The 25291-nt window shown below is 42.0% G+C and overlaps 1 protein-coding gene across 5 annotated transcripts in view; it reads left to right on the top strand.

The window, feature by feature from the left end:
* Positions 1–13228: 13228 nt before the first annotated feature.
* Positions 13229–25291, top strand: part of mapkap1 (MAPK associated protein 1) — a 297659-nt gene continuing 285596 nt past the window's right edge. For 4 of the 5 annotated variants that reach the window (XM_063073413.1, XM_063073410.1, XM_063073409.1 and 1 more), the window contains exons 1-2: positions 13229–13463; positions 18248–18333. In XM_063073413.1, the coding sequence (XP_062929483.1) occupies positions 18271–18333 (63 nt within the window). In that variant the 5' untranslated portion in view covers positions 13229–13463; positions 18248–18270. The remainder of the gene's footprint in view (positions 13464–18247; positions 18334–25291) is intronic. The other variant, XM_063073411.1, reaches the window with a different exon arrangement.

Genomic DNA, 25291 nt, shown 5'->3' with positions numbered 1-25291 from the left:
TCTCCCTTTTTTCAAACTTAATCATCTTTCCTTTTGTGAAGAAAACATACTAATCCAAAAAAAACGCAACCATTCTCACTGCACTTTTTTTTTAACTCGAATGTCTCGCTGTGCTGCAACAGGTAGGTAGTCACCTTGGGCTTGTTTAAAACTTCATCATCACCGCTGTTACGTTTCGTAACTCCAAAACATAAAACTAATTAAAACATAAAACTAATTAAAAGAAAAAGATGGGAGCCCAGAAAACTTTTCGCGAGATGCATACGCATCATGTGGTGGGGTGACAACATGTCATGTGGTGTGGTGAGGGTGTGTCATGTGTGGTGAGGATGTGTCATGTGATGACGTATCATGTGGTGGGGTGACAATGTGTCACGTGGTGATGATGTGTCATGTGGTGGGGTGATGATGTGCCAATGGGGTGGGCTATGACATGTCATGTGGTGGGGTGAGGACGAGTCATGTGGTGTGGTGAGGTTGTGTCATGTGGGGTGAGGACGTATCATGTGGTGGGGTGAGGTCGTGTCATGTGGTGTGATCACGTGTCATGTGGTGGGGTGATGACGTGTCATGTGGGGTGATCACGTGTCATGTGGTGGGGTGATGACGTGTCATGTGGGGTGATCACGTGTAATGTGGTGTGGTGATGACGTGTCATGTGGTGGGGTAACGACATGTCATGTGGGGATGACGTGTCAGGTGGCGGGGTGATGACGTGCGCCATTCACGTACTTCATACATACAACCAGAATGAATTATTTAAACAACAAAGAATGTTTAATCAAACAAGATATTCACAATATTACTCAAATATTACTGATATATTAAATGCACAACAAGGGGGTTCAGTGAAAGGTACCGAGAGAGGAAGATTTCATGAGAAGGACAGAGGGGGGAGGGTTTAGTGGGAAGTGCTGAGGAATGGAGATTTTGCCTACCTGACGTAGGTGTTTCTGGAAACCCTGGGAAAATTTTTATAGCGAGAGTGTTCTGAACCATGTTCTACCTCAGTGCACTGTGTAATGATCTGACTGGCATGAACACTGTGCAAGACAGGTTTTTACTCCATCTTGATACTTGAGACAATAATAAACCAACTCTGATCCTATTTGCAAATCACAGACATTTCCTTTGTCTTTATTTAGAGATGAAATACAGTAACAAGGCCTTCCAGCCCAATGAGGCCACGCTGCCCAATCACACACATATGACCAATCAAGCAACTAACCCATATGTCTTTGGAATGTGGGAAGAAACTGGAGCACCTGGAGGAAACCCACACGGCCATGGGACGAATGTACAAACTCCAACTCCATACAGACAGTGGCAGAATTTAACCCAAGTCACTGGCGTTTTGCTGTGCTAACTGTTATGCCACCATTCTGCTCCTTCTACTCTCCGACAATGAGTCCTCTACAACTTAAAACATTTATTTTCTCACTTGCCTCACTCTCATGAAAGTTCATCCTCCTAAAGCTGATTCCCTCTCCACAGATACGCCATGATATACTGTGTATTTCCAATCATGTCTGATTTTATTTCAGGTTTTTAGCATCTGCTGTTTTTTTTTGATAGATACAGTTGATTCCAATTAATTGGGCCATCGGTTAATTGCAGCAGCCACTTAATTGGGCTAACTCTTAAAGAACAAAAACTAAAAATAATGAAGAAAATAGCTGGGATTCCCTTTATTTGGGACACTATGCCGCCTAATTGGGACAGGAGAGGGTTGCCGAACAGTTTCTAATTAGCATCAGCTGTGTGCATTTACATGGCTGTAAGAAACTACACTGTTCTTAGAGTGAACAGTTTTTAAATAGCGTCAGTTTCTTGTGTTTGTATTCAAAAAGCAGATTGCATCATACACCAGGGTGCTCTCTTCAGTTACCTTTGGCCAGGGTCAGATGTCGTCAGGTGATGCCCAACCTTCACAGAATGTTTCAACCCTTGATCACTACACTCTCCGGTAGGCGGGTCAGCAGTGGTGGTCAAGTCACGAACCATCTGCTTCTGATTTCCAGCTCAACACCTCTTGCCTGCTTCCATCTCCAGTGCAGACAGCAACCTCCATGCTGACCTTGCCGGGAACCCCTACGGCCAATCTCCATGGGGAATAGCCACGTCTGCCATCCTTTGTCCCCGCACTCCTGGACTAAGGACTGGTACTTCAGGGCCTTCCTCTTGTGAGCTTCCTTGCATCCTTCCTCCCATGGTACTGTGAGCTCCACCAGGATGATTTTCTTGTCTTCGGTGGACCGCAGTATGATGTCTAGTTGAAGTGTGGTTTGCACCACTTCCGGAAAATGCAGCTTCCTCCCCACATCGACACTCATCTCTCATGATTTTGTCACTGACAACAAGAAATAAGCAGTTAGACAATTCAGAACTGTTTTGCTCACTGCGGTTTCAAGCATTCAGAATGAGAGATGCCAGAAATGGCTGGGGGTGAAATTTAAATTGTTTTCAGTATTTCGGCAAGTGAGGAACTGCAAAGAATTTGAAGGAATTGAAAATCATCTTAAATGTTACAATGAAAATGAAGGTTTGGAGCATGTGTGCGAAGGGAGTCCATTGTCTGCACTAGCTGTCTGTGCTCATTTCGTTCATTTACAGTCATTCAAAAGAACATGGCTGCATACACTGGATGAATTCCTCCATCGATTACTATTAGGAACAGTTTTATGCTACAGTAGTAGTATTGGTAATGTTCTAATTTGTTCTGCATTTAATTTAAATACACAATTTGTTACTTAGTTAAATGTTAGTATGTCTTTTTTATACCTTTTTAACCACTTCCATGAAACTGCAGCTAATTCAAGCAGCCGCTTAATTGGGCTGAAATGAACCGGTCCTATGTGTCCCCATTAACCAGAATCCATTGTATTTGTTTGGCATTTGTATCAACGAATTGGAGACAAGATACATAAATGCATCTAGGAAACAGATTAGCCCTTTTCTCATCGAATAACAAAGAGGTTTAAGGGACGTCCATTCCTTTCACACCCATCAAAGCTAGCTCTCTCTGCACCAGATGTATGAATTTTTTTGCCCCTCTGGCCCAATGCATCAATGGAGGGGAGTAAGAGACACTTCATCAAGGCTCCTTTGGGGGGGTCTTGGTCCGAAATGTCACTGTTTATTCCCCCAATAGATATCGTCTGGTTGTTTACTGTTTACCTGAGAAGGACACAACATGCTCTTTGAATTATATTTTATTAACTTGGAGAATTTTTTGAATGAAACATGTAAGAGTAATTTCATGTGCTAAGCAAAGCTACAGCCCTTTACTTCCATTATGAACAAACCAAAAGCTGTCATCTTACACTGACGTCATTACTTCAGACACCGTCTCTTAAAGTGAACATGACAACTCAACAACAGTGTTTGTGAATTATGTAGAACAGTTTCTATCATGAACAATACGAGTCATCTGTCGCCCATTACATTACACTGCAAACATATTTGTGGTAATATTTTGCTTTACGTGCTGTGTGTGATATGTTTTGTGGGTGCACTTTGGTCCAGAGGAACGTTGTTTCATTTGTTTGTATATATGCACAGTCAGATAACAAACTTGAACTTGTTGAGTTCTTCCAGCATTTTGTGCAGAGGAAGTGAATAGTGCTTTTCAAAAACTTTACGTAGAGAGTTTTGCTGTTCCTTCCCAAATTCAATCCCATTTTCTGCTGGTTGGATTCATATTAACAGATCAACTCTTTTGGCCCCTCCCCCCCCCACACCTTCTTAACTTCAGAAGTCCACGTGTCGAGGTTGTTGGCATGTTAATACTGCTCAGCATTTTTGAGTTAGATGTTGAAGTTCCATTCCTCTTAACTGGATTGTTGATGTGATCCCTAATAATGTGAGACGGTGGAGTGGGGGAAACCAGACTTTGATATCCTGCCTGATCAGTCAAAGATGACTTTGCAGAAAGGTCTGGGAGCAACCTACCCAATTGCCTCCTTTACAGCAGAGATCTGTCCAGACAGCTACAGAAGTAAATTACATTTACAACATAGTATTAGTTGCTCTGTGTGTATCCAGGGCAGTAATGCAATCTTGCAGTTCAGCTGACAAATAAACCTCAAGAGCACTTTTATGATGTCAAATGAATCCCTCTATCAGATTACTGCCTTGTAATGCCTAGACAGCCATCTAATACATCCAATATACTCTGTCTATTTTACCGGTGTGGCAGACTCTGCAATGTGTAGTTCATCCACCTGAACAAAATTTAAATAGGCTTTACGTTATTCTCCTCCTCATGCTTCAGCTGCTTGCTTCCAGAGATTCAAGATTCAAAATTGCTTATTGTCATCACTGCACAAATTTTACTATTAGTAGTACACAAAATTTACTATTATTTGTATTTGTTCAGTTTGTCTTCTTTCACATATTGGTTGCTTGTCAGTCTTTGTGTGTAGTTTTTCACTGATCCCATTGTATTTCTCCGTTCTGCCGTGAATTGTTGTTGTTGCCTTCTGTGCCTTGTGGCACATTGGGCAGCAACGTTGCCATTTATTGAGCATCATGTCTGTTTTTTACGAGGCTGAGTTTCTAGATTGACGTCAACCCAGCACAGATGGAAAGCGTGCAAGGAGCTGGCCGATCCGAACCCGGAACCATTCACCATGAAGTCCGGTGCAGGTACCACTACACCACCAGTTGCAAAAGAATGAATCCCAAGGTAGTATATGACGAAGTATACTGACTTAGATAATAAACTTACTTTGAATTTGAACAAGGGTAAAGGAGAACAAAATGATTGTTATTCTGGATCCAACGCAACATTTAAAAAAACACAACAAATATAAATATGAAAGCAATCTATAAAACACAACGCACAAGTAACTGAGTGAAGCTATATATACATAAGATTAGCTTATATACTGTACGTAGACTGATTGTATGTACATTAAGTGACATTAGGTGCAGGAGGGGTGGCACAATAGCGTAGTGTTTAGCACATCACTTTGCAGTACTGTTGACCCAGGTTCAATTCCCACTGCTGCCTGTAAGAAGGTTGATAGATAGATAGATGGATAGATAGATAGATAGATAGATAGATATACTTTATTGATCCAGAGGGAAATTGGTTTTCGTTACAGCCGCACCAACCAAGAATAGAGCATAAATATAGCAATACAAAAACCACAAACAATCAAACAACAAAATGCAAACTATGCCGGATGGAAAATAAGTCCAGGACCAGTCTATTGGCTCAGGGTGTCTGACCCTCCACGGGAGGAGCTGTAAGTTCGATGGCCACAGGCAGAAACGACCTCCCGTGCCGCCCAGTGTTGTATCTCGTGGAATATGGCCGAAGTCCAACAGTAACAAGTTCAATATCAGGTCTAAAAACACATTCCTCGATCGTAATATGACCCAGATTGCACCATCTGTTGTTAACCAGAACATTCTCCTTATGACCGTGTGGGTTTCCGCCAAGTGCTGCGGTTTCCTCCCACGGTCCAAGATGTATCAGTTGGTAGGTTAATTGGTCATTGTAAATTGTCCTGTGATTAGGCGAGGAATAAATTGGAAGATTGCTGGGTGGTGCTCTCTGACCAGATGGAGGAAGCACAGCAGCTACTGACAAAAGTGGAAATAGAATGCAATAAAGTTGGACTTGACCTATACGCTAAAAAGACAGAGTACATGGCGTTTAACTGCGACGAAGGTACTCTCAAGACTGTAGAGAATAATTCCATTAAGAAAGTCTTTGACTACAAGTACCTTGGGTCAAGAATGGTGAGTTCGGACAAGGACATAAAGATACAGAAGGCGCTGACGTGGAGGGCTATGAACGACATGAAGGAAATCTGGAAGTCGAACCCGACCAGAGGGCTTAAAAAGAGGATTTTCATAGCAGTCATAGAGTCCATTCTCACGTACGGATGCGAGACGTGGACACTCACCAAGACGATGCGAAAGTCTCTCGATGGTTGCTATACACGAATGCTCCGGATGGCTCTTGACGTGAGTTGGCAACAGCACATGATGAACGTTGAGCTCTATAACAACCTACCGATGCTCTCCACTAAAATTGAGGCGAGAAGACTGCAACTAGTGGGGCACTGTCTACGCCACCCTGAGCTACCTGCCAGCCTAGTCATCGTATGGGAGCCCAAGCATGGGAGGATGAACCCTGGGCGCCCTCCCAAGACTATGGTCAACACGGTCCTAGAAGACAGCGGCGTGGCTAATGTAGATGAACTGAACACACTGATGAGGGAGAGGGAGAAGTGGAGAGTCTGTCATCGTGCCCGATGCTGGCCCCCTAGGCCTGAGCCTGAGTCGATGTAGTAGTACTAGTAGTAGCTGGGTGGTGCATCTCAAAGAGCTGAAATAAAATAAGTAGATAAAAAGTATCTGTAAAGTGACTCTGACAGGAAATGATCAGGTGACAAAGTGATTCTTGACAAGGGGAACACTTCTAGGCAGCAGCCACATGGCCATAAGGAGGGCATATGAAAGACCAGTAGGTCAATGGTGTGGAGTGTGAGCGTAAAGTGGCAGTGCATGGGAGTTGGGAGGGGGGAATGAAAACTGCTGAGGGGCTGTGGAACATCAGTTGTTCATTTGCAGTTTGAGGAGATTTGATATGTCAACTAAAGACTCTTGCAAATTTCGACAGATATCGGGTGGAGTGCATTCTGACAGTTGCAGAACAATGATATATGTCAGTGATCATAAACCTGACTCTGAAATTTGGGAGAAAAGAATCTGTAGCCCAGGCAGCAGCTGAGAAAAAATAAACAGGAAGTGCCACAAGTCAGTGACCACACTTCATCGCACTCCCTAAGGAGACAATCGTCCAGTATAAGCTGTCTAGTAAAGCTCAGTACCTGTGTGCCAAGGATGGTTTCAACAGAGCTTTAGTTTTTTTCAGTGCAAAAGTTGTGAAGTGTCTAGAATTAGATTTAAGTATTTTGGTTATTGATATTCCTTAATGTGCATCCGCAATGAACTGTGATTCAGGTGGAAGCCCTTTTGAGGTCTTTGTAAGATCTCAACTCAGTGGTGACTTTATTACGTACCTCTTGAACCTAATAAAGTGACCACTGAGTGTATGTTTGTAGTCTTCTGCTGCTGTAGCAGATCGATTGCAAGGTTCAATATGTTGTGCGTTCAGAGATGCACACCACTGTTGTCATGCATGGAACTTGAGTTACTGTCACCTTTCGGTTAGTTTGAACCAGTCTGGCCATTCTCCTCTGACCTCTCTTATCAACAAGGCATTTTTTCCCCAAAGAACAGGCATTTTTAAATTTTTTCCCACCATTCTCTGTAAAATCTAGAGACTGTTGTGTGTGAAAATTCCAGGAGATCAGCAGTTTCTGAGATACTCAAACCACCCCATCTGCCGCCAACAATAATTCCACAGTCAAATTCACTTAAATAACATTTCTGATGTTTGATCAGAATAACAACTGATCTGCTTGACTGTGTCTGCAATCTTTTATGCATTGAGTTGCTGCCACATGATTGGTTGATTAGATATTTGCGTTAATGAGCTGGTAGATAGGTGTATCCAACAAAGCGGCCACTGGGGGTAGACTTCCTCATAATTTATCGAGCCTGGATAAATTTTCAATGCAAACCGAGCTAACATGATGGAACATCCTTCTCAATAGCTTTATGTGGAGGGAGAAACCTTGGAAGAACTCTTCAATCTCCTGGATTTGACAATGCAAGGATGAAATTCTAATGCCGTCTCGAACACACTTTGCATGTGGCTTCATTGGATCCATTGCACTCTTGAGGATCTGTATAAATGTTTGCAATAGTAAGATTCCCCGCTCCCTGCCTACAAAGCATCAATGATCAAATTTTTGGAAGAGAACTCTCTACTTACTTTTATAATCTAGTGGGTATAAAGTTCTTTTCCAAAAAAGAGCAGTTGAACTTTTAGTCAGAAAGTCACTAAGACGATGTGCTTCCAAGCCCATCAAACCTGCACATATGGGGCAAGGCAGAGTCATCTGCGTGCCCACTGTGCTCCAAGCGAGGAACCCTGGAGCACATCCTCAGTGGCTGTGCAAGGGCACTTGGTGAGGGACGGTACAGGTGGAGGCATGATCAGGTCCTGAAGACCATCGCTGAAGCCGTCAGTGCAGGAGTTGAGTGGGCGAAGCGGTCCCGACCCTCCAAGCAGACGATTGCTTTTGTCAGAGCTGGGGAGCAGCCAATAACCGCCAAAAGAACATCTGCAGTCATCCTGACCTCTGCAAGGGTTTGGCAGCTGTTGGTGGACCTCGAAGGGCAGCTGAAGTTCCCCAACCATATCGCAGCCACCACCCTGCGACCAAACATTGTCCTAGTGTCTGAGTCTACTAAGCAAGTGGTGCTGCTGGAGCTGACAGTCCCAGAGGAAGATCACTTGGAAGAGGCCTTTGAAAGGAAGCTCTCCAAGTACGCAGGACTGGTCAGCAACTGTCAGCAGGCTGGATAGAGAGCGAGGTGTCTCCCAGTGGAGGTTGGTTGTAGGGGATTCGTAGCCCGTTCCTTAGTTAGAGCCTTCAGCATTTTGGGCATCGAGGGAGAGAGGAAGAGGAGAGCCATCCACAGAACCACCGATGCGGCAGAGAGGGCCTCAAGATGGCTGTGGCTCAAGAGAGGGGAGCCATGGAGTCATAAGTAGCTAGCCATCTGGACACAAGCTGGGGTCTGATCAGCCCCGGCTGGGTCACCTGGAGGAGGTTGCATTATGTTGAATGACCCAAAACACCCGATGATTCCAGGGACATCACTGAAGATGTGTCCAGAAGCATCAATAGATGTATGTACATAGCAGTAAATGTTAGGAACCTTTTGCAGCCAATGTTCAAAGTTCAAAGTAAATTTATTACCAAAGTACACATACTGTATGTCACTATATCCAGCAGATTCTGGTTAATTGGGTCATTGGTTAACCAGGTCAGCCGCTGAAATGGGACAACTCTGAAAGAGCAGATACTAATCAAGAAAATAGCTGGGATTCCCTTTGCTTATTTGGGACACCATGCTGCTTAATTGGGACAGAAGATGGTTGCCGAACAGTTTCCAACTATTGTCAGTGGCGTGTACTTGCGTGGCCGTCAGACATTACACTATGCTTAGAGCGAAGTTTATAAATAGCGCCAGTTGCACATGTTTGTGTTTAAAAAAATGCAGTGATTTTTTTTGTCACTGACAGTTGGTGAGAAGTTGTAAGACAATTCAGACAGTTTTACTCACTGTGGTTTCAGGCATTCAGGCTTGGAGTTGCCAGAAACAGCCGGGAGTGAAAATGAAAAGATTTCATTACTTCATCAAGTTAGGAACGACTTTGAATAAGTATTAGGAACTGATACACAGTCTTATAGTACTGTAGTAGTATTGGTAGTGTTCTAATTTGATCTGTATTTCATTTAAATATATAATTTGTTGCTCAATTTGTCTTTTTTATACCTTTTTAACTATTTCCAAGAAACCCTGGCAAATTGAGGCAGCTGATTAATTGGGCCAAAATGTACCGGTCCCAATGTGTTCCAATTAACTGGAATCCCCTGTACTACCTTGAGATGCATTTTCTTGCAGATATTTAAAGGAAAGTAAAGAAATACAAAGGAATGCAATAGAATTTGTTGAAAAAACTATAAGTAACACGCTGTAAGGTTTCATTGGTAATGTAATGGCCTCTCTGTAATGTTTCACTGCTGAGGTAATGGTTTCTCTGCAGCAGCAATGTTCGGGTTATGACTAGAGATAACAGGGCATGTTAGCCGATGAGTGGGATGTGTGTCTGGGAGCCGGGAATCCACGGTCTTTTGCTGGGGAGAGATGAGGAGAGAAGACGTGAATGGGGGAGAGTTGGTAGACCGTCGGACAGAGTAGACTTGGAGCGAGGGTCTGAAGGTCAGCGACGATTGGAGAAGGTCGATGGTGGAGGAACGGCCTTATCAGTGAGCTCCAACATTGCACATTAGATTGTTTCATGAGAATGGGCCCTTTTCTTTTTTCTGTTTCTTTACTAACCATATAGTCAAATTAAGAATTATAAAGCTCAATCATTTAATCGCATATTGTGTACTTTGTTATTTCGTGGTACTTATTTGTGTCAGGGGACACATTGTGCAGCATCCACCCGAACGAGATTTCTTAAGTTTGGCCGGGCAGGGGGCTATCATCCCCTACATTAAACTGCTAGCTGAACCAAGAGTTACATATATATAGACAAAGACTGGCAAACAACTAACATCCAAGGAAGACAAATCATGCCAGGGAATATCGATGGAGAGAGTTTGCTGATGTTTCATCTGAACAAATAGGGATCCGTTATGTCTACCGTGGAAGCTGTCTCCATTGTTTCTATCACCTTTTGCACTCGAAAAACGGCTTTTCTAACCTCTGAATACAAGAGATCCTACAGATCCTAGAGTAACACTCAAAATGCTGAAAGAACTCTGCAGGTCAGGTAGCATCTATTGAGAATAATAATGTCTCAGGCCCAGACCCTTCATGAGGACTTTCAATCCTCTCATTCTGACCAAAAAGATTTCTCCTCGAGGAGCACTGCAACTCTGAAATATCTTTCAAGAGGCCCTGACGATTGTAAAACAATTTCAAATAAATGGACGTGAAGAAGTCCACTCTCCATGACTCTGGACAAATTTCTATTTCCATTTTCAACACGTGAACGGGCAGTTTCTATTCACTATCTGTTCTTGAAATCTAGAAGGTGGATTTGCAGTAATCAGAGGAAGCTCGGCACATTCTGATCAAGTCCCAAACTCTTCATTACACTTTCTCAGTGAATTTATTGAAAAAACAAGCTATATATTGGAAATTCTTGTCCTAATTGTGAAAATAATTCACCTAAAAGTAATGCAATAACTTTCCATTCATCTTCAGGTACATTAAATGAGAATATAAAAGTGTAATAAAAATATTCAGACAGGAAGGGAATTAACACACACAAAATGCTGGAATAAAGACTTGATGTTTTGGGCCAAGACGCTTCATGAGGGCCTTGGCCTGAACTGTTGATAGTTTATTACTTTCCATAGATGTGGCCCGACCTTCTGAGTTCCTCCAGCTTTTTTGCATGTGTTACTCTGGATTTCCAACATATGCAGTATCTGTTGTTCTAAGGGAGCAAGATAGGGTTGGATTACTGTTGTATAATGGGCAGAATGGCCTCATTTCATGCTGTAACTTGCTGTGACTATGTATTATATTCTAGTTATACATGTTTTTGTTGACCATCTATTCCAGAGATCAGAATTAATAACATAAAGAGCCTGGACGAGTCATTGGCAAACATCTCCAAGGTCACAAAACAAGTTCACTGATCTCTTCCCCTTCTGTTTATGCCTCTCCATTTCGAGGCAGTCAACGATCCTGGCTTTGTTATCTTCACTGTTGCTGAACATGACGTCGTCTGGAAGGAACTACTTTTCTTTGAATCAAACACCAGTTTCTTTCCCGCCGACATTTCATATGACATAAAGACACATTCAGTTAAAGGCATCAACTCTGCCAATTCTTCTCCCGCATTCCTGGAAAGAAATGTTTCATATATGGAGGAAAGCAGGTGACAGTAAAATATCCTGAAGACGTTAATATTTCTCTCACCTTCCCCTTCCAACTCCTCCACTGAAAATTCACCATTATTTATCCATCTATCTATCTATGAATCTATTTAAAGCAACACACACAAAATGCTGGAGGAACTCAGCAAGTCAGGCAGCATCTATGGAAATAAACAAACAGTTGACATTTCGGTCCAAGTCTCTTCTTCAGGACTGACCCTTTGCCAGTCTTGAAGAAGTGTCTCGGCTGGAAATGTCGACCATTTATTCATTTCCATAGATGCTGCCTGACCTGCTGCGTTCCTCCAGCATTTTGTGTGTGTTGCTTTGGATTTCCAGCACTTGCAGACTTGCTCGTGTTTATCCATCCATCCAACCATTTATCTATTTGCAGTTTGTCTTAATTCGCACCATTTTGGTGTGTGGATTTTCATTGATTCTATAGTACTTCTTTGTTCTTCAGTGAATGTCCGTAAACAATCAACCTCAGGGTCATTTTTTGGTGACATACACAAACTTTGATAATGAATTTACTTTGAATTTTGAAATAAATGAGCCCCCAAAGCATTCTTCCCTTTTCACTCACAATCTTCTCATGTGCCAAACCAAAGGAAAGTCTGATCTCCAATAATGACTAATTGTGTGTTTGCCTGATTTTCAGCGGCAATGTTCTTATTCCATGCAATGTGATACTCTGTTCATCAGTGTCATTTTAAGGACAACACTGAAGTATACAGAATATTACAGTATTTAACAGTTTTACTGAAATTCCTTGGGAAATATCTACCTTGTTCTCCAACTTGACAAAAGGGATTATATATCGAAATTGGTCCACTGTTTGTTGCCTGAGTTCAGTTTATGCTCATTTATAAAACATAGCATTTGCATTATCTAACATAGTCCAAATATTGTTTGAGGTGTATCATTTTCTGCTTTGGGCTATAACTATTTACAAAGCAGATCTTACACAAACATAATCTCTGTGTATCTACTGTGCGAGGAAGTTTTCTTTTATTTAAAAAATAAACTTTCTTCCTAAAAAGGTAAATACAGGAAATGCAAAACAGCGCAATTCACATTCACAGCGGTGTCCAGTCTACATATTTGTACTGTTATGTAGCATTTCCTAGACTCAGGGATTTACGAGGATGTTTGGCTTCTGACGAGAAGATAGATGGGCCGGCATTCCCCCTCTTCCCCTCCCCCCGGGGGCTTCTGAAGGCTCTGCTTGTCTGAAAAAGTACTAAATTGAAACAATATCGCCTGTCAGGTGGATGCATCACATTAGGGGGGACATTTTCACAGAAAAACAGGAACATTTCATCTGCTGCCCTGGCTAGTACTTAATCTTTGAAAGTACATATTTGGCTGCGAAGTGACTTGCATCATCGTGAAGCATCCGGATGGAGTAGGTGCCATCCAAACGCAGCTCTGCACACCAGCGCGCTGCCGCTCACCTGAGCCTGCTGGCAGCCGGAGCTCCGCCACTCATCCGAACTTGCTGGTACTCAGCGCGAGACGTTCACCGCCCTCTGCTGATTGGCTGCCGGTTCCGGGCTCAACCTCAGCTCGAACGGCAAGCGTCCAATCGGCAGCGCCTTTCCCCGAGGGGCTGGTCCTGACGGGCTCGCGCTGCCCTCACTCACTCCGTTTGGGGGCTGGTCTTCCGGCGCGGCTTGGCCCGTAGCTGTCTCCCAGCCGAGAGGGGGGACGGTGGGTGTGAGGCTGCGGCGCCGGTGAGGGATCGGCGGGGCGGGGCGCATCTTGGAGCCGGTGGCGGATGCGTCCTTCGGGCGGTGGGTGATAGAGACGCAGCTCCGGGGAGGCGGCGGCGCCGGCGCCGGCGATGTACAGGTGACACACGTGTTCGAAGAGCCCGACCTACGGCGCCGAGACCTGCGGCTGACGGTAGGTTCCTGCACCCCTTTCCCTCCTCTGTCCTACCCCAGCCCGCCCCGCCGCCACCCCTTCCTCCTCCTCGGAGGAGGCCTCAGGCCTGGGGCTGCTCTCAGCCCCGCCCAGCGCCGTCTGTTTACAGCGGCCTGCCGGCGGCGGTGACAACACCGGCCTGTCCGCAGGACCAAACTCGGCCCCAAGTTTGTTTTTCTCTTTTCGTGCACACACACACCTCCTTGTTAGGGGAAGAGCACGGAGCCGGCGGACCGAAGACGGCCTTTAACCCGACGTGGCAGGCAGTGCAGTGCTGAAGTGATTAGTCACTTGCTGTGCCCCGACCCGCACACGTTGGAGGGTGTGTAGGAGTAAACAACATCGTGGCCGGTTAGGGAGGGGGTTCCCGGCACACGGCCGGCCTCAGGTTGAAGGATACTGCACACACCGCACCAAGAGGTCATTTGTGGTTTCGTTTCTTTGCGTCAGCTATAGTGATGATGGTTTGACATTGTGCTTGGGGGTTTTGTTTACATCCAAGATGCTCTACCCGAGCGGGAATGAAAATGGAACATGCTGGCACTATACAACAACAGCTCGTAACTAAGATCTAATCAGAGGTCACACATTCACCATCATTTTCTAATATTTTGGATTTATGGCAACATTAAAGCTTTCTTCCCCCACAAGGTATAAAATGTGAAGTTGTACCTTGATAAGGGTGTGTGAGATTGATAATCGAATGTGCACAACTAAAGAGCAGGAACTACTCTGTACCTAAATGTTGTAAATTTGTGAATCTGCATAGGCTTTGGGGAAATTTGTGATACGTTTTTTGATACTTCATGAGCCAGCAAGTTTTTGTTTCAACACAATCCATACTGTAATAGTGATTTATGACCTTGTTAATTTCTGATACAGTACTTGTGTTGGAAAATTGCAAGGATGGAGGCCACTTTAAGCTGGGCAGTCTGTTTCCTTCTGTAATTAATTTTACTTCCCCCTCTTTAAACAGGAATGCAGATTAAATATTGTTTGAGGATTATGGAAATTGTCAATTATGAAATAAATGATAGGTGGTACAATCTTCATGGCAAAGCACATTTTTGTTGATTTGAGTTTAATGTTGACATCAAACCAAGATGTGAAACACACCCAAAATGTGGTTCAGGCTGCATCTCTGGAAAGGAATTAAGTAAAGGTTGACGTTTTGGCCTGTTCTGATGAAGCGTCTTGGCCTGAACATTGACTCTTTATTCCTTTCAATAGATGCAGCCTGACCTGCTGTTGCTTTAGAATTTGTCGAAGTCCAAGTAGATTTTATTATCAAAGTACATGTATGTCACATTTGTGTGTGCTACTCTGGATATTCAGCAGCTGCAGAATCTCGTGTTTATGAATCAAGATGCGATTGAGAGATGCTGAAAGCTTGGTGAAACATGGAGGATCTTGGGATTTAATTTAAAGGTTTCCTCATGATTGCCATTAAAGGAGGGAGTGGACTGCAGAAGGAGTCAGCTCGAGTCATCTGTTGCATTTAACTCTTTTTTTACCTTGAGTATTTGAATAGCTGCAACCCACAAGGCCTTGCGTGCAACTAGGAATGGGAGAAATGTTAAGTGTCTCCATTTTTGCCCAAGCATTTGACACTGAGCGTGGCAATTGAATTTTGGATCAATTAATGTTTCTGGTGGATGGGAATCTGTTTGGGAGAACTGGAATATTCATATCTAACAACCTTGGTGTGAAGATCTTGGCTGCAGGTTGGTCATGATGTATTTACCGAGGTGATGCAAGCAGTCTTTGTTAACATGAGAAGCTCAGCCTGTTGTCAGGTTTGTGACTGGTCTGAAGTCTGAAGCTGGAAAGGGACATGGAAGTGGTGGCAAGGTATTTGTAGCTTTGATTTTCTGAGATAGGACTGCAGGTCAAGTTTTTTTTAAATCTGCCAGAGCATGGGCTTTGCTGGCAAGTCCATGGTTTGTTTCTTTATTTATTGACAGATAGCATAGAATAGGCCCTTCTGGCCTGTTGAGCCACACTGTCCAGCAATCCCTTAATTTAATCCTAGCCTAATCATGGGATGATTTACAATGACCGATTAAACTACCAACCGGTACGTCTTCGGACTGTGGGAGGAAGCCGGAGCACCCGGAGGAAACACATGTGGCCACGGGGAGAACGTAAGCACTCCTTACAGGTAGCTGTGGGAATCAAACTCGGGTTGCTTGTGCTAACCACTGCTCCACCATGACCCATTATCCATCCCAAATTGCCGTTGAGAAGTTGTCGGTGGAAAGCTGTTGCCTTGTCACCTCACGGCAGTGCTGAGCAGCAGCTTGCTGGACGATGAAAGGCATTTGTGGGAATCACAAACGAGGTCTGATATCAGATATTGGTCCAAATGGGAGAAGGGGAGCAGTCACACACAAAATGCTGGAAAAAGGTACAGTCGACGTTTCGGGCCGAAGTCCTGCTGAAGGGTTTCGACCCAAAACGTCAACTGTTGTTCATAGATGCTGCCTGGCCTGCTGAGTTTCTCCAGCATTTTGTGTGTGTTGCTTGGATTTCCAGCACCTGCAGATTTTCTCTTGTTTAAAGAACAGATTATTTTTCCCTGTATGGCAGTTGTGTACCATATGAGTTTTTAATTTTTTATAATTCAGTACTTTCACATTTCATGAAGCTTTAATTGAATTTAAGTTGCACCATGCTGTCATTTGATTTGAACATGCATCTTTGGGTTACAAATTTAGCAATTAACTGTTGACCAGGCTGTCTGCTCGGCAAGCAAGTTAATGATCTGTAGGCAATGGTGAAATGAAAATAGGTTGTCCAAGGATCAACTTACTTCACCATTTACACTTACATGTATGAGGAATATGCTGTGGTGTTGGTCAAGGTGTGACATGCAACAGAAAAATCAATAATTGTAAAGAATTACATAAAATAAGAGGTTGAAGGATACATATGGAAGAAAATGTGTGTAAATACCAGTATGTATTTACAATGTAAACAGTATTATAAAAGTTGTTTAAAGTGTTTACAATGCAGTGCAGTGTTGGTGGTAATAGATGTGCTGTTGTGGAGCTGGATGGTGTTGAAATGCATGTTAATCCCAGATTCCTCAGTTTCCTGCTGCTAATTTTCTGCGAGAGAAGTTTTGTGTAAAATGAAAAGGGATGCCCTCAGGCAGCTGCTGTGAATTTGGTGGAGTAGCGTGTTCTCTTCTCAGTCAACAGGATGTTAGGAATGGGAAATGGTGAGGAGAGGTGTGAAAAGACAGTATGGTCTGTGATTCAGGTAATGCTAAATTGTTGTGGCAGAACAAGGTGATCCACAGATACCCAAAGTGAGTTCTATTTGGTAACATTAAGATGTACCAATTTGCTAAGTCAGGGTTTTAACTGAAGAAAATCTGGAACTTTTTGTTTTCCTTTGATTTTTTTATCGTTGCACCAAACCAGGGAAACCTTGTCTTGAGCTCTGAAAGTGGTAATCTTTCCTGCCCGTTTCCTTCTATAGCAGAAATCAGCACGCAACTTTCTTTTGAACTCTGGATTACCAACATCTGTAGAATCTCTTGTGTTTACTTGAGAAAGGATTCTGATTTTTGCAGTTAAAACTCAAAACAAAGTGTGTGTTGTAACTTCTGGACCATGCACAATGCTGCAAAAAATGTTTGCAGGAAGATGTTGGAAGGTTTTCTTACAATTCAAACTACCAATTGCTGAGAGTCATGGTATAAATTACATACAGTGGATTACAGTTAATTGGGACACATCAGGACCAGTTCAATTTGACCCAATTAGCTGAAGTTTCATGGAAATAGTTTCTTTTAACTGTCATTTACTGGTTTCACAAATTGTGCATTTAAAGAAATACAGAACAAATTAGAATACTTTAATACTATAAAACTAGTTTCTAATATCGATGGAGGAATTCATCCCCTGTACGCTGTCATGTAAATGAATGTGGACACATAGTGCAGATAATGGACTGCTTTCCTACAATGCTGTTGATGATTGCATCCTCCAAATCTTCATTTTCATTGTAACAGTCAAGATTATTGTCGATACCTTCAAGTTCCTCATGGTTCCTAACTTGATGTAGTGAAATCACCATATTTTAACTCTCGGCCTTTTCTGGCATCTCCCAGTCTGAATGCCTGAAACCGCAGTGAGCAAAGCAGTTCTGAATTGTCTAGCTGCTTAATTCTTGCCAGCTATGAGTGACAAAAATCACTGCTTTTTGAAGACAAACACACACAACTGATACTATTTAAAAAATGTTTGCTCAAACCATGGTGTTGTGTCCAATGGCCACACAACTGCATGTGACTTGAATGCTAGTTAGAAACTGTATAGCAACAATTGCCATAGTGTCCCACATAATCAAAAGGAATAGTGGCTATTTTCTCAATCAGTTTTGTTCTTTAAGACTTGTTCCAAATAAGTGGATGGCCCAATTAACTGGAATCCACTGTATAAATTTTCATCTCTCTGTTGAAGAGCAAACATGGTCCTGTGATTTTTTTTTCCCCCCCCACACCTTTCTCAGACTGTCCTCTCAGATTGAGGTTGAATAATGGCCTTTGTGATACCAGCACAAGATTAGTTTGGCTTGAGGTACTACTCTTGGTAACTAGATTTTCACTGCAGTCAGAAAGCCACTGAGAATATGGCTGTGTCTGGGCATTCACGATGGGACTCTCAAGAAGAGGTGAAATTAATCATCCACTCGCACTTTTGGTTGAAGACGCATGCAAATACTTCAGCATTGTCTCTTGCACTTGTATGCAGGTCTCCTCCATGCTGAAGGTGGGATGTTCAAGGAGCTACCTCCTCCCATTCGTTGCCTGATTGTCCACCATTCTCAACTGGATGTGGTAGGGTTACATAGCTTTTCTCTAATCTATGGACTATGGGACTGCTTAGCTTTGTAGTCTGCTGCATTTGGTGTTTAGCATGCAAGTACACTTGATGTAGCTTCATAAGGTCAGTACCTCTTTGAAGGTACCTCTCGTTCCGCACATGTTAAACTCTTGTACGTGCCTAATAGAATCTGGGCCTAGTGTCAAAGTAGGACTTTATAAATAGGTTCTTGTATTAAGTTTGCTCACAGGAGATATTCCAATAGTGAAGAAAAGATTTCTTTAGTCTACAGATAACTGGAATTTGGGAAGCTGTCCAGGCCTTGTGTGAATTGAATCCATACATTTTTGACTAATGAAAAATTTGAGCTCTGATGAACAGTGGAGGAATTTAACTCCACTTATAATAGTATTGAATATGTTATAAAATATTGTATTTCAGTGAAAAAAGAAATCTGTTTATAATTGAAAATCTTCATCCGTGGTAGTGTCCTTGTGTATCTTGGTTGCACTCATTTTCCGTTACCTTTATAATCGTGTAGTAAGGCATTTGTCAGATACTTGCACATACTTCAACAAAAATGATGTGCAGATTTATCATTTGCTTGTTGCAATCTGTTCCTCCAAGAAGCTAAACTATAAAATGTTCTTATCTAACTCTCCCATCCTTGTTGCATATCTGCACATGAAACCCAGTGCATTTTAGGTCTTGGCATTTAAAATGTGCTATTTTGCTTGCTAATTTGGAAATCTTGCTTCATATTGTCTTTCTGAAATTGAATAGCTGCACCACCATCTTTTGAAAAAATAGCAATTTTTGCTTAAAAACACATTGATGTTACTTTAATTGTCTCAAAATTAATGGAGTTGAAATCGTCATTTCAACCATATGCATGTATACTGCCAAGGAAAACAATGTTCTTCTGGTCCAAGGTGTACAACACAGTATGTTTAACTTTCACACAAGAAAAGTAATGTTATCACAAATAAATTACTAAATAATAAGGTGCACGTACAAACAAGTTAAAAAGTAAGCAGTTTATCACTGCTATCTCTTAATTCGTGTTGAGATCTGGGTGGTGGGAGGGAGCTCAGTAGTCTCATGGCTTGGGGGAAGAAGCTGTTTCCCATCCAAACAGTCCTTATTCTAAAGCTGTAACATCTCCTGCCTTATGGTAGAGTGTCAAAGAGATTCTTGGACAATAAGAGGGATCATTGACAATAAGCAGTATTCCTCGTAAGTATCTTAAATGGGTGGTAGAGAGACCCCGTTGATCCTCTCAACAGTCCAAACAACCCTTTTTAGGACCCTGTAGTCGGATGCCTACCAGAGAGTAATGCAGCTGGTTAGGGGACACTCAGTGGTGCTTCTGTGAAAATTGCTTGGAATGGTTAAAAGATTGGGCTTAAAACCTCTGTTTTGGCAATGGGAATAAGCAGTTCTTATTGTAAACTTCCCTCAATGTGCAGCCTGAATCTGTTCATTTAAAAGGTGTTAGATCCAAAAACAGCATGTGTTCAAGGTTTAGGTTTGCTTACAACAGAAAACAATGTTGTAATCGTTTGAAATGCAGAAAATGTTATGGTTGAAGCTTAAACATTTTTCCTACAATTTGCCCCTTTCCTGTTGCAAATCATCTTTTCACCAACGAATGCTTGGTTCTCTGAAGCTAACTTGTAGGTGAAAGGACTCCAATCATAAGTTTGAGCAAGTTGTTTTCTTTTTGTTAAAATTCTTGTTAGCACTGGTGTTCTTGGTTTGTAGTATTTTGAACCTTTTGAATGGATTGTGGTTGTGATTTGCTTTCGTTCAACACAAAGGTTCAGTGAACCACAGCAAGTAATTTGCTTATGTTTTAACAATGTTGAAAGAAAATAGTTTGAATTAAATATGACTGTTCATGTATTAAGCTGAGCCATGTAGTTCGACAGGGTTGTTTCATTGTGTAACAAGTAATAGTTTATCTGGCACTACTTGTACTGATGAATGCAAATTCTTTGTTTTGCAAGCTCAATTGCACAATGTTTTTTATGAAACATGTAATGATCTTGCTTGTATTTATTAATGAATGGTCATTGGCATCCGTGTTCATATATTTAGGGAATTGACTTCTTAAAAATGGTGTGTGGGGGATATTCGGGAAAGAAATAGACCTTTTAGTGGAAGTGTGCATTCTGTGTTCTTAAATAGGCCGAAGCACTTTTATTTGCATTTTTTTGCATCGATTATGTTTAACAGGGCCAAGGCTTCGTGTCATTTTATAGCTCCGAGAGAGAGAACTGGGATTGTCCAAGTACTTGGCACAAATGTGGGAGTACTGATCTTTGGCAACTCTCAAAGTGAAGCCTGAGGTTTGGAAGACTGAATAGTAGACCAGCCCTTACTCGTTGATGCCTGCGGTTTCTCAATATTAGAGTATTAACAGACTTGAATGGATCTGTTTTTAAAATTAAACTAGACAACGGAGTGACCCGTTGGGGCACCCTTTGAGAGAAGGGTAGTGCAGTCTGATGTGACCAGAATGAACATTAAATTTTCCTGAATGCTGTTGGTATCGCTTTGCTTTGGAAACTGAAGTAGAAAACCTCAGTTTATTGAAGAAGAACAACGTGTAGCAAAGCAAATATAGCTCCTTCTCGTTTAATGAAGGACACTTTTGATGGCATCATTTCTGGTTTATCTGCCAGCCTTGTGCCTCTCGTCATTCTGGAGACGTGCAGTCCTTTCATCCCCCGTCTCTTCATCTCTTCTGTTGTTTGTTCTTTGTCTTTGATCCTGGAGATGTGCATTTCTCAGCCCCTTTGTCTCTTCCTCTCTCCTCCTTCTGTGCCTGTTTTTGTCATTCTGGAGACGTGCAGCCCTTTCATCCCCTGTCTCCATCTCTTCTGTTGTTTGTTGTTTGTCTCTGATCCTGGAGACGTGCATACCTCTCCTCCTCTGTCTCTTCTTCTCTCATCTTTTTTTGTCCTGACTGTTTGATCCTGGAGTCGTGCCTCCCTAGCCTCATCCGATTCTTGTTGTCTCCCTCTCCTTGCTGCTTCCCGATGACGTTTGGTGTCATCTCTTGACCGTAATGTTCCCCTTCCCTTTCCACGCGGCATAATTAGGCTGACCCTTTTTTTTTACCCAAATGCTGGATAGAAGATACAAAGCACTAACACCAAAGGATGCTGATTATTCTTGATGATGTGGTTGGCGCTCTCCTAAATGGACGTGATATGGTCACCGCTGTCCTTTGACTGCAGTAAAGGGTTTTATGGGTGTCTTGGAGTATGTCATTACAATAAGATTTAATTATCTCTTATTGGTGGGTGGCAGTTAGATCTGTCCCAATCCTGCACATGCTGATGGTGATTAGCAGAATGTGACCCCTCGAAATAGAGCTGCCCTGCCCCTTTGCTCCGGTAGGTGGCGCTGCTGAGGCTGGCCGTGCGCATGCGTCGGGCTGTCGCGTCCCGATTTCCATGATGGTGGATTGGCTCTCTGGTGAAAGCGAGCCTGTTGATTTTGCCAAATGAGCAATTTTATACAAATATATAACCCTGAACTTTGCCTGCATTCTGTAAGTTAGTGCATTTTAATTCGATTTAGCCAAAAAAGTGCTGCTGTAATGCACCGTTTGCGCTAATTGGAGGTCACAAGCAGAGCATGAGAGTTTTAGTAGTATATAGATGTGGAGATGAAGTTGCAGTGCAGCAAGTTAAAATTAGCAGTATACATTAAAGGTAAGATCTCATTGTGACCGAGAGGTTTGCAGCTCTTCCTGAGAGCTTTTGGCCAGAATGCCAGTAATATTGTTTCGACATGTTGGACCACAGGCAATACTGAATCTGCAATTTAAGTTAACCTGATTAGCTGTTACCAAAAATTTTCTGCCTATAGATCAGAAATGCTGTTCTGTTAAGTTGAGCTTATTGCATAACTTTATATTGGGTAAAAGTCAGTCTTGACAGCATTTGGTGAAGGTGGGTGGGGTATTGCTTTCTCTGTCTGCTACTCTAGTTTGTTTTTTTGTTTGCTTAGCACCAATGTTCTAATTGGTTCCTAGTAAATTCTTATCCTTGAATGAAACTCATTTTATTAATAAACTGAATTAATAGTAAAAGATTGGACTTTGTTAACATGGTGGCATATGGCTGCTTAATATAGTTTTTCTATTTTCAGTCAGCATTTACTTGTGTTTTAAAAAATGGAAGGCTGAGGTTTGTAATCAGCATTCCCGTTCCAAAGTCAGTTTTCCTATCTCCACAGATATCCCTGAAAACATTATTTACTTAGAATAAGAGTCGAAAGGTTTTTATGCTGATAACAAGTTGAAGAATAAAATGATTTATGTCATTACCAAAATAGACTAAAGGTGTTTGGCACAGCAGCTTCTTGGGTTTTCCAGAAGAGGCAAGCTTTATAACTTCAGACATCAGATAATGCTCATAAGAAAATGCATGTCAAGTCTCTTAACAGCATTGAAAAACAGTGTGTTCCAGGAGCAGAAGCCCATTAACTTCACTGTTTATTCAGAGACATTTGTAAAGACAGTTTTTGAAATGTGTATGGAATACTGCTTAGAATTTTGATCTTATTGATGCAGGGTTGTACTTGCATTGAATGCAGTTCAGAAGAAGATCAAAAAATTGATTATGAGAAGGTTGTCTGATGAGGAAAGGCTGTGTCTTGTCATAAGACTTTGGAAGGGTGGCAAGCTATCCTGGAACACAAGATTCTGAGGCAGTTTGATGGGACAGCTGCTTATGTTATTATTTGTCTTTTTCGAGACAGTCTTTCGGAAGAGAAAGGGCATCCATTAAGTAAGGAGATGAGAAGGAATTTTATCAGATGGTTGAGAATCATTAAAACTTTGTCAGAGATCTTAGGGCACAGTATCACTCTGCAACTGATCCTTGACATCCTCGCTAGGAGATCACAGTCTGTGCGGATCAGAAATAATATGACCTCCTCGCTGACAATCAACACTGGATGTATGCTTAGCCTACTGCTCTACTCTCTCTGCAATGTTGTCTGTGTGGCTTGGCACAGTTCAAACTGCATCTTTAAATTTGCTGACAACAGAACTATTGTTGCCAGAATTTCAGATAGTGACGAGGTGATAGATCAGCCAGTTGAGCGGAGTTACAGCAACCAGCTTGCACTCAACAGCAGTCAACATCAGTGAGATCAAGGGATTGATTATGAACTTCAGTAAGGGGAAGTCAAGAGCACACGCAGCAGTCATCACCGAGGGATCCGAAGTGGAAAGGGTGAGCAGTTTCAGGTTTCTGTGTGTTAACGTCTGAGGATCTCTTCTGGGCCCAATGTTTTGATGCAATTGCAAGGAAGGCTATACTTCTTTCGGAGTTTGAGGAGAATTGGTCTGCCATCAAAGACATTTGCAAATTTCGACAGAAGGTTGCATCACCATCTGGTATGAGGGGCCTTGACACAGGATCAGAAAAAGCTGCAGAAAGTTGCAGACTCAGCCAGCTCCATCATGGGCACCAGCCTCGCCAGCACTGAGGACACCTTCAAAGTGAGATACCTCACAAAGGCAGCATCTATCATTAAGGACCCCCATCACCCAGGAAATGCCGTCTTTTCATCAAGGAGGTAGAGGAGCCTGATGACACACACTCAATGTTTCAGAAACAGCTTATTCCCCTCCATCAGATTTCTGAGTGGATAGTGAAGCCATGAGCATGTCTTCAGTATTTTTCCCCTCTCTTTTCGCTATGTATTTTATGTTTACTACTGAATGTAATTAAGTTTTTTTTACTTTGTATTGCAATGCACTGCTGCCACAAAGCAACAAATTTCACGACATATTCTGGTAATATTAAGCCTGACTCTAATTCAAATATATTTTTGTCTTGGGTCCGTGCGTTTGAGGAATGTGAAGTATAGGCAATATGGCCTATTGTTCCAAGTTCTTATTGGTGCCCAATTTGTAGAGGCTCCTTTTTTTGGTCTTCTCCAATTCTTTCATTCCACTTCAGTAAAAGTGAATAAAAGTTCCATCCCAACCTGCAAGTTTTAAATTTACTACAGGTTCGTTGTAGCTCAGAAACTTTGGAGTTAAGAATTTTAAAATAGTAAGGCAGTTTGGAAATTTTCAGTGTTATAGGTAGTCTGCGCATGAGTGTATGATTGCTCTGTTTTTGTCCTGAGGCACAATAACGAGAGAAGTAAGCCATATCATGAGGTTGCTATTACTCCAATTGTCTAGCTTTTGTAACAGCTGCAAATTTTCTTTTATTGAGTCTAAAACATATTACTAAATTGTATAACAGAATCATTGATCTGTTATGAAAATTCACACATGGCTACCATTATGACAAAAGTCTTAATATACATAAGTACTTATTACAGTACTAAATAATTATGTATATTAAGTACATAATTGGTACTGTAATGAATACTCGTGTATATTAAAACTATTTCTGTTTATTAAGGCTCACAAACAAGGGGATATGATGTATAGCGATTACAATATGTATTACAATATATAATTACGGTTCCACTCACTTATGGGATCTTTTCATGCAACTTGTATTAAAAGAAGCAATTTGTAGTGAATTATGTTTAACCCTGCTGAAGCCACTGGACATTATGCTGTGTGTTAGTCTGACAGCTTGCCTGCCTTAACAATTTTTCAGTGAATCAGTAACAGATGGATAAATATCAATCAGTAAGTTTGAGAAACAAGTTCCCATGACTAAGTTCTTCATTTCCTGTTTTTAGTAAGTTAGTTCTGCAAGATCCATATGGTCAAAAAAATTTCATTGTGTGGTAACATGCCTGAGAAGAAACACTTCAAGACGGATACACTGAAAGAATGTTGAACCACAGCAGTCAAAGTAAGTGAGCAACACCAAAAAGATGAAATGACTTGAAATGAAAAACACAATCCAATTTCTCCACAAGGTGAAGGTAAAATAATTTCCGGGTACATCCTGGGAGAATAGGAAAGTGGTCAACGGA

This window comes from Mobula hypostoma, chromosome 21, assembly GCF_963921235.1.
Source record: "Mobula hypostoma chromosome 21, sMobHyp1.1, whole genome shotgun sequence".
NCBI classification, from domain to species: Eukaryota; Metazoa; Chordata; class Chondrichthyes; order Myliobatiformes; family Myliobatidae; genus Mobula; species Mobula hypostoma.
Note: the sequence above shows the minus strand (reverse complement) of the source record. Positions and strands in the feature narration are given on the sequence as shown.